At 41.8% G+C, this 10,402-nt stretch overlaps 1 protein-coding gene across 1 annotated transcript in view; it reads left to right on the forward strand.

Moving 5' to 3' along the window:
* Positions 1–10,402, forward strand: part of LOC120931745 (gamma-secretase activating protein) — a 132,909-nt gene that overhangs the window by 75,267 nt on the left and 47,240 nt on the right. Inside the window, exons 14-15 of the mRNA XM_040343473.1 lie at positions 3,688–3,771; positions 5,925–6,017. Coding sequence (XP_040199407.1) covers positions 3,688–3,771; positions 5,925–6,017 — 177 coding nt within the window. The remainder of the gene's footprint in view (positions 1–3,687; positions 3,772–5,924; positions 6,018–10,402) is intronic.

Raw genomic sequence — 10,402 nt, forward strand, 5'->3', positions numbered from 1 at the left:
ATTGCCCCCCCCCCTATTCTGATCAACCCCTTCCACAATCAGACCCTCCCTTCCTACAGCTCTATTTCCCCCCATGTGCCCCCTTGCAGAGCTGTCAGATGTCAGGCTGTCATATTTACTGTCCCTTTTATTTCTTAAATAAACACAGTAAGCAATGGGTGCCGATCGTCCCTGTGTTCATTTATAACTGAAATATTAGTAAATTGTGTTTACTCTGTCATCGCTGCAGCAAAAGTAATTTTAGCAGCTAAGACGCCACTGGATTTGTTTTAAAGGCAGTGTAAGGGGGTCCCACCGCAGGTGGCATCCTTACCGTGCTTCCCGATCGCATGAAAGCCCGGTAAGGATGTGACCAGTGGCATCCGGTTCCTGGGACACAGTGAGAGGAACTGATGATGTTCTTCCCACTGGTTTATGTGATGTCAGAAACCAGAATTGACAATGATTTTGTCACTTTGATTTCTGTCTCGGGTAAACAGGCATTTACCGGCATTTGGGATCAGTGACATTAATACAGTGATCAGAGCTAAAAAAATATCCACTGATCACTGTATAAACGACACTGGCAAGGAAGGGCTTAACACTAGGGGGTGATCAAAGGGTTAAGTGTGTACTAGGGAGGTGTTTCTAACTGGGAGGTATGGACTGATTGGGAGTACAGAGAGATCGCTGTTGCCGATCTCTCTGTACTCTCCTGTCAGAACGGAAATCTGCTTTGTTTACATAGGCAGATCCCTGTTCTGCCTGCCTCTTTCCCATAGGTGGCTAGCGGACATTGAGTCCCATGGCGTGCCTGCAGTGCCACATGCACAGACCGACGTACAGCTATGTCGGTTTGGGCAGCCAAGCCGCCTTGCCACAGTATATGTGCGGAAGGCGCGGTCAGTGGGTGGTTTAAAGGAAAAGTTCACTTTTTTTTTTATTCCAACTCCCCTATGTACCAATGTAATTAATGTACTTCTTTTGCCAAAATATATTGGCTTTCCATTTGTTAAACGCACGCATACCCCTCTGTCTTTGTGGATGTTTCAAAACCCTGCTCGATTTACTTCTGCCTTACTTATTGGACATACGTTAGGTTATGACACAGGAAGTTGTTGACCAGCTAAGGGTAGATGATGCAGGGTGTGTGTTAATGAGATCAGCCGGTCAGCTCCTTACTGTGTCATGACCTAAAAGTATGTAAGGCAGAAGTAATTGAACAGTGCTTTGAAATGGCCATAAAGACAGTGAGGTAAGTATTTAGAAAAAAAACTTAAGCATCTGATCCAATCAATCTTGGTTCGATCAGATGCTTTGGAGGCCAAAGGAGAGAGATGGGGTCTAATAGACCACCATATTTCTCTATAAAGAGAACATGGTCCATGTTATCACAAGGGATGTTCATCCTTTCTGATGGCAATAAAAAAGATTACATTTTTTTTTTAAGATGCAGTGTGTGTAAAAAAAACTTTAAAGCGCCCCCGTTCCCCCATGCTCACGCAAAAATGCAAACATGCACATGGGTCCCACACTCATACAGTGAGGAAAATAAGTATTTGAACACCCTGCTATTTTGCAAGTTCTCCCACTTGGAAATCATGGAGGGGTCTGAAATTGTCATCGTAGGTGCATGTCCACTGTGACAGACATAATCAAAAAAAAAAATTCCAGAAATCACAATTTATGATTTTTTAACTATTTATTTGTATGATACAGCTGCAAATAAGTATTTGAACACCTGTCTATCAGCTAGAATTCTGACCCTCAAAGACCTGTTAGTCTGCCTTTAAAATGTCCACCTCCACTCCATTTATTATCCTAAATTAGATGCACCTGTTTGAGGTCATTGGCTGCATAAAGACACCTGTCCACCCCATACAATCAGTAAGAATCCAACTACTAACATGGCCAAGACCAAAGAGCTGTCCAAAGACGCTAGAGACAAAATTGTACACCTCCACAAGGCTGGAAAGGACTACGGGGAAATTGCCAAGCAGCTTGGTGAAAAAAGGTCCACTGTTGGAGCAATCATTAGAAAATGGAAGAAGATAAACATGACTGTCAATCTCCCTCGGACTGGGGCTCCATGCAAAATCTCACCTCGTGGGGTCTCAATGATCCTAAGAAAGGTGAGAAATCAGCCCAGGACTACACGGGAGGAGCTGGTCAATGACCTGAAAAGAGCTGGGACCACCGTTTCCAAGGTTACTGTTGGTAATACACTAAGACGTCATGGTTTGAAATCATGCATGGCACGGAAGGTTCCCCTGCTTAAACCAGCACATGTCAAGGCCCGTCTTAAGTTTGCCAATGACCATTTGGATGATCCAGAGGAGTCATGGGAGAAAGTCATGTGGTCAGATGAGACCAAAATAGAACTTTTTGGTCATAATTCCACTAACCGTGTTTGTAGGAAGAAGAATGATGAGTACCATCCCAAGAACACCACCCCTACTGTGAAGCATGGGGGTGGTAGCATCATGCTTTGGGGGTGTTTTTCTGCACATGGGACAGGGAGACTGCATTGTATTAAGGAGAGGATGACCGGGGCCATGTATTGCGAGATTTTGGGCAACAACCTCCTTCCCTCAGTTAGAGCTTTGAAGATGGGTCGAGGCTGGGTCTTCCAACATGACAATGACCCGAAGCACACAGCCAGGATAACCAAGGAGTGGCTCTGTAAGAAGCATATCAAGGTTCTGGCGTGGCCTAGCCAGTCTCCAGACCTAAACCCAATAGAGAATCTTTGGAGGGAGCTCAAACTCCGTGTTTCTCAGCGACAGCCCAGAAACCTGACTGATCTAGAGAAGATCTGTGTGGAGGAGTGGGCCAAAATCCCTCCTCCAGTGTGTGCAAACCTGGTGAAAAACTACAAGAAACGTTTGACCTCTGTAATTGCAAACAAAGGCTACTGTACAAAATATTAACATTGATTTTCTCAGGTGTTCAAATACTTATTTGCAGCTGTATCATACAAATAGTTAAAAAAATCATACATTGTGATTTCTGGATTTTTTTTTTTTTTTTTATTATGTCTCTCACAGTGGACATGCACCTACGATAACAATTTCAGACCCCTCCATGATTTCCAAGTTGGAGAACTTGCAAAATAGCAGGGTGTTCAAATACTTATTTTCATCACTGTATGTAAACGGTAACCGCACAACACATGAGGAGGTATCGCCGCAAAGGAATTCATTTTATCACCAGACCTGTAGTACTAGTAACCTGTGAAGGCTTTTGGGTTTTCAGAACGTGTGGTGGTGGTGGTGTGTTTTTTTTTTTTTTTTTTTCTTGGGCCAACGCTTCTGAAATGTATTTATGTACTTAAAGTATGGTATGGGTTCATTTAAACTCCTATTTTGAGTGATATTTGCCACATGTAATTTTTTGCGACTTTTTTTGTTTTTACTTAGTCAATTTAATAATTTTATATAAAGATTATCTTTCTTGAAGCGGAATTAAACTATCTGAGCACCACAGACTGAAAACGCTATTTTAATTCATTTTAAATATTTAAAGCAAACTCATCCATCCATCCATTTTACATGTATGATATTTTCTGTATGCTTTGTGTGGATTTATTTTTATTTTTCTACAGTGCATGCCTACTTCAGGTATTTCCCATTATAAGCTCATGGAAACCACTGGCTAGATCTTTAAATCAAAGCTTGTTTCCTTTTTTTGTTTGTTTTTTGTTTCTAGGATGTAGCAAAACTTTTAAAATTGCAACACCAATGAAAGACACTAGCAACTGCAAGCTCAAGAGATTATCTTTTATAAATCTAGGTAAGTAATAATTTGGCATATTTGTAGTCACGGCATATAATCATCATGGCTTTGCAGGTTTTTATTTTTTATAACGTACAATAGCTCCCCATTTACTGAGGAAAAAAAATAGTCCTAGCTTGGTCAGTTTGTTTACATTGCAGAGATTTTAGCAAACATCAGTTCAAAGAGCAATCGATTTGCTATTTTTGTTCAGATTAATTTATGGCTTCTACTCCCTCCTCTAGTTGGATTGTCTTCTTACTACAATCACATCATTCGTCCCAACGTGGTATTTGGTAATAAAGTACTGATAAAATGACAGCAAACTACACGAGCAGGAGATTACATTTTTGTACAAAGCCAGTGTATATGGTTATATTTGCTATAGTTTTAGGAAACCTAATTCTATAATTGATTTACATATTGTGTTTGTACGTCTATATAGAAGGGCAGTCTGGAATGAGTCTACATTTACGTATACATATGGTACATTTTTTTTTTTTTTTAAGCTTGTTCCAAATCTCTGGAGTAGGAAAAAACATCATTGTAGTCTCTCATGAGAAAAAAATATGACAACAGTGCTGCACTGGTTCTCGTATCAACCCAAAGTTGCCACTGTATGTAGGCTGTGCCTGCTTGCATTACAGTGAGATGACAAATTTGTTGCAGGGGGGAGTTGCTATCTGCATTTTCACTGCTGATTTGCAAGCCTGTAGCTTTTCAATCGGCATCTGAACACACCTAGTCTTGCCCACTGTATTCTAAATTGGCTGCGCTGCATCAGTTACTAAAACCCAGGCATTGCAGCTCATCATGGAAGGAAGGGGAGCCTGTGTGACACAATAAAAGGGGGATTGGGCTTAGTCAGATTAGGTAAAGCATATTGGTTTTTGTTTACTTTGAGGCTGGTGCATCGCATAGTAACTGAATTTGGAACTGGTCTAGGTCGTCATGCAGGAGTTTACTTGTACTTAAAGGATAAGTTCACCTTTCGTAACATGTTACACACATATTCAGGGTGTAACATGTTACAAATGGCAGACCGCCAGCCCTCACACCTTCCTGATCCCCGCTGTGATAGCTAGCCGGGAGCTTCTCCCCTCCGCTAGCTGTCAACATTTTAGAAAAACGTGGCTGTACAGGGCTCTGCCCGCCCAGCTGCGCCACTCATTTACAGGGCTCTGTGAATGGGAAAACAAGGTCCGGCAACTTTTGCAGGTGTCGGCTTGTAGTTTTCAATAAACTACCACTGTGCTGTGGTAGTTCATTGAGGCTTCCTGTCAGAATGTATCGGCTTCCTTGTACAAGGCACAAGCAAGCCGATACAGTGACAGATCTACAGGAGACTTGCAATGTGCCCATTTATAATTTTTTGTCAAAATTTGTGACGTTTATTATCAAATCTGACCACACATTTTCTTCAACTTGCAGTCAAAGGCAACAATGCCTTAGACTTCCAAATGCAGCTATACAGTTATGAGGATAAAGGCACAAGAGTGCCTAGGGACTTGCATATACCAAGAAATGCACTCATAATTTCCCTAGATATTATTTTTTTTATTTTTATTTTTTTAGGCTACTGCTTTGGCACAGTTATCATCCGTAACAAATCTTTAATTTGTTTTGTTCAATTCTGCCTAAGGCTCTGTGCGATGTGAGAACCTTGCGAATCAAATGCGTGTTCCCGCATTGCACCTGAATTGCACAGGCTGTTTGATCCTGGCTTCTCTGATCCTCTCCTTCCACAGACTTCTAATTTCCTAATAACAGAGTCCTATGGAGCCAGGCTGCATATGCTCATGTGATCAGCACAGGGCCAATCAGCACTGTCCGGACAGAGTCTTGCAGTCTCACAGCACAGTCTGAAAACTCCTACAAGCTTTAACCAGTGCTTGGCTAGACACTGATAGAAGCCACAAGACTGCTATATACTGCTAAGAACATTTATTTATCGGATTATATTTACTAAAATAATTGCATTTCCGTGTACTGTGGGAGACCAGATATTGTGAATGCAGGGTCCTGGATTTAGTAACACTTTAGGGCCACCGATTATTGTAATAAGCTAATAGAAATAAGCTAAACAAGGATAGACTGGCACTTAGTGCTGCTGTAGGACTTGTTTTAGACAATGATTTCCTTCTCATTTTAAATGTATTTTTTCTTTCTAGGTGGCTATGTTGCTGTTTATTTGCCTGATCATTTTTTCCATTTGATAAACACAAAGTATCCTGATTTGATGTGTTATCACTTGTTTTTATCAGGTGAGTGCTGGTCTATCTATTATACATTGTTTTCAGCTTAGAAGCAGAACAAATTACAGGTCAGGCTCCAAGTGTAAAGCCTCGTACACACGCCGGGTTTTCTCGGCTAGAAGCGGTAAGAAAACGGCTGGCAGAGCTTTCTTGCCGAGTAAACCGTGCGTGTGTACGAGGATTTGAGGTTTCTGGGAAGACTGCCCAGAATCTCGACGAGAAAAATTGAGAACTGCTCTCTATTTTCTCGTGATTCTCAGCAGTGTTTTCCTGCCGAGAAACCCAAGCATGTGTATACTTGCTTGACTCCATGGAAACCCGCGCATGCTAGAAATGACTTTACGCATGCGCGGTAGCTTCCAAGGCATAGGTCGGGTGAAGCAAGATGGTGGCGTAGTTGATGACATCAACGCGTTCGTGCCATTCAAAAGCACGGTGGTTATTTTGAATCGTACGTGTGTACACTCGGCCGGCAAGAAAATCTTGCCAGGAATCTCGTCAGGAAAAACATTTTTTTTCGTGACGAGAATCCTGGCCGTGTGTACAGGGCTTAAGGTTTTTCCTGCAGTAAAGAGTTAGTGGATGCTTTAACCCACCCTCGCAGCTCATTGAGAATTCAAAGTATTTGACGGTATTTGTCGGCATTCGTTTAAAGGAAACTGAATGATGCAGCCCTGTGGGGAGAAGATCTCCCGTCAACTGTCACAGGGAAGATTAGGGGCGGGGGGGGGGGGAGGAGGCAGATGCTGGAACATGTAACCTATTAAAAGGTGAACTTATACTTGAAGTATCACTTTTTGCATAGAGGTAACCCTGAAATGTTCAGATAATCAAATGATTATGCACCCATCTTCTAGGTCATGAATGTAAAATGCTTGCTCATTAACATGCCTATAGTGTTTTTGATGTGCAAAAGCATTATGAAAGCTTGTCGAACGCCCATAAAAGTCTTTTTTTCTAGGTGGATTTGCTTAAAGGGAAGGTGATGCAGAGTAAATGATCTGCTTTGAGGCATGTTTAGTGGTGTGAGGCATTTTTGTGATTTCTCTGCATGGTGGGTTGCTATACTTTTGACCACTTGGCTCGGTTTAGCTCAAGATGCTCATGGAAAAATTGTCAGTTACTTGCTGGCACCCAAACTTGCTGGGCAAAGTCGCGTGCTTGCACGATCACTTTCTGGCATGGTCGCTTGCTGGCACTAACACTTCACTGACATAAAAGGCTTAGCTACTGGCAATAATGATCAATGCCTCTTTCTTGCCTGACAGTGTTGCTGGCTTGATGCTTTTGCCTGCACACAGCTGCTCTGTAAGGAAGTGGCTGTAGCTACTCTGTCCTTTTTTGTTCTCTATAGTTTCCCAGTACAATTTGGGATACAGGAACTTCCGCTGCCTGTCCCCGAGCACCCAGCTAACACTTTATAAATCCTTCACTAACGTGCTGCAAGCGCTATAGGCGCAGTTACGGCCCACTACCATTGAAATTGATGGAGGCAGCTGGCATCAATGTCTCCTGAAATAACGCAAGATATTTTCATGACCAGCTTTCAGGGTGTACCCCTTTCTTCTAAGAGGAGTACTGCTTGAAACATAGAAATGGAGTACATTCCAAAAGCTTTTCCTGAAAATTTACAGTATGTTGGTGCAATAAAAAAAGTATCACTGCCAGTACCCAGTTGTTGTGTTTTTTTTTTTTGTTTTTTTTTAAATCAGATAATTTTTATTGAAAACAAATACAAAAAACATACACATACAATTTCCAATGCGCTACAAAATACAATGGCGACATATTATCGGGGACACAGAAATATCAAAACAGCATAGTCATACTCTCCAGTATCGCATTTGTTCCATCCACTACGTCTAAAGACATGATTATTGGAGGAGGATTGGGAAGTTGGGACTTTAAATGAAGCCATGACTGGGTAAAGTCATGCCCCTCCATCCCTGTCATATTGACAAATGGGTGTATCCAATTACCCATCGAGATATGTTTTCTACTATCCTTACAATTATAGGGAATACAAAGACCATAGACTGTGCAGATGCTATTTTTTGTATTGGTTTTACTCAAACTATGAATATGGTGGACCCCCTAACTGTACCATGTGATTAATGTTCAAAACCATGTTACTAGTAGTTATTATCGGGTTAGGAATTGGCACCACTTGGGTTGGTGCATTTCTCTGTATTTATAACTAATGTGTGTAAACATGTTTTTTATGTATCAATAAATTGTTCATTATTCCACCATTTTATTCATTTTGTCACCACGAGCTTCATATAAAGTCCCACCCCTTTTTTGTTTTTTCAATCTTGCTGTTATGCAACTTTTCTCCCATTTGTCAATACGTCTAAATACGGTTTTATACAATGGTACATAAAAGCAGTGTTGTGCTGATTAACCTGGACCTTATGCAGATTAAGTGTATCCTCCGTGTGTCATTCTCCCCCCCCCCCCGCCTCCGACACACAAAAAAAGGGGTCAGTGAGCAGGGCTGGGTGCCAATCTCCCCTAAACAGCGGGGAGCGGCCTGAATTGGCTATAAACAATTAACAAATAACTGTTGGGTAAAACTTACAAGAAACAGACTAGCTCCGCAGGGACCTGTAACCATATATCGGACTCCTCCCGGGAAACTGCCTTAAAACAGTGGTAGCTCCCCTTCCTCTCACCAGCCCGTACCCAGTTGTTTATAGACATATAACATCTGTCAGATTTTTATGCTTAGTCCTACTAGGTAGATTTAACCTGTGTTTCTACTGGTGATCATTATTACTGAGGCAAAAAACAATGAGCATTTTGTCAGCAGAGCGTCTGTCATTCATACACAGGAGACTGTTCAATAATGCTTAGGCCTTGTTCATGTTGAGCATACAATACCGTAAACCAATGCACGTCCATGTTTACCCACACAAGGATGTACTACTGGGACATAGTGGCGGCTGCACGGACATGCTGCTGTGTCCCAATATGACATCTGTGTGGGTGCGGGTCCCTGAACGCAGACTGGTTGGGTTCGGAGGCCCGTACCCATACGGACTTCCCATTGGGACACAGTGGCTGTGTCTATGAAGCCGCTGTGCCCCAATAGACATCAGTGGGGTAGCCTCCATGGGGGTGTACGCAACACCTACACCGGTATGGTGTTGTATGCCCAGTGTAAGTGAGGCCTTAACAGCGCATCATCTAATATATGTATAATGGGAACCGTTAAAATAAACCCTGGCGTTTTTAAAAGTTAATATCCATTAGCACAATGGCTGTTTCTGCATCTACAGTGTGTCATGATGTTGCTGTGTTTTTTTTTTTTATAGTTTTCAATGGGAAGAAGTAACTTTGATTTCTAGTTAAGAGAGGAAGCTTCCTTTTGCATTATTGTGTGCACCATTTTTCATGACTGAACTTCAATTGAATTGCTCTTTTTATTTTGTGATCTGAAATATTTCCACAAAGCTTTTGATCGTTAGTCATGTCGATGTTGCTAAACATAAAGAGGGAATTCTGTAAAGTTTTGCATCTCTTTTCTGGCAGTATAGCCTATTTTTAAAAAGTCCTTTCCAACCAATTTTGACACGTGACAGATTCAGGTAATTTTTTACTTGTGTTGCTTTGGCTGGTGACAAAACTTCAAAAGGAACTACCAACAGCTCATGGATAAGGAAACTAGAGGAAATGGAGACTGACTAAAGTTTGGTGTCAAGATACAGACCATGAGTAATCAGTGGGGCAATCGTTGTCATAATAATCATTTGTTGGTCAACTTTAATTATACTTTTATTATTGTGTTGTGTATAACCATTATTGATTACTATGACACAGGCAACCAAGTCCTAGCAACCAATAATGTGGGGCTGAACATGGACAGTGGGCGGAGCAGGATGGGATTCGGTCCCTTCTCCTTCCTTGTAAATGACCGCGCACAGCAGTGGGTGGTTTCCTGCCCACTTCCATTCTTTGTCACTCACAAGTAGGGTGAACTTAATGGAGAACTATTCTCTGAGCTGCACTTAGGGCGGAGTGTCTTCCATGGACAGCCCGGCCTCATTGCTATCCTTCGCTATGCCTTCTGTGACAAACTCATGTACCCGAGGCGCAACAGTATTCTAAAGAATGTTTGACACTTTTAATGAATTTAAAGGTAACGTGTTTGCCTGACACTCATTATTAGCCCTTATGCATAGGGGTGGTTGCACTGCACTTTTCTAGCGCAGGGTAAGATAACGTTGCAACATTTTCTTCCTCCCTATACACAGTGCTCCATATTCGGAACCATAGGGTTATATTGCCCCCTACAGGAGTAGGACAGAAACAAGTCTTGTCTATGCCTATGGACAGTTCTAGCTGGTACACATCCCCCTCTCTGCTATAGTGTTTTTTTTTTTCCCTGTGAG

The sequence above is a fragment of the Rana temporaria genome, chromosome 3 (assembly GCF_905171775.1).
Source record: "Rana temporaria chromosome 3, aRanTem1.1, whole genome shotgun sequence".
In the NCBI taxonomy this organism is placed as follows: domain Eukaryota; kingdom Metazoa; phylum Chordata; class Amphibia; order Anura; family Ranidae; genus Rana; species Rana temporaria.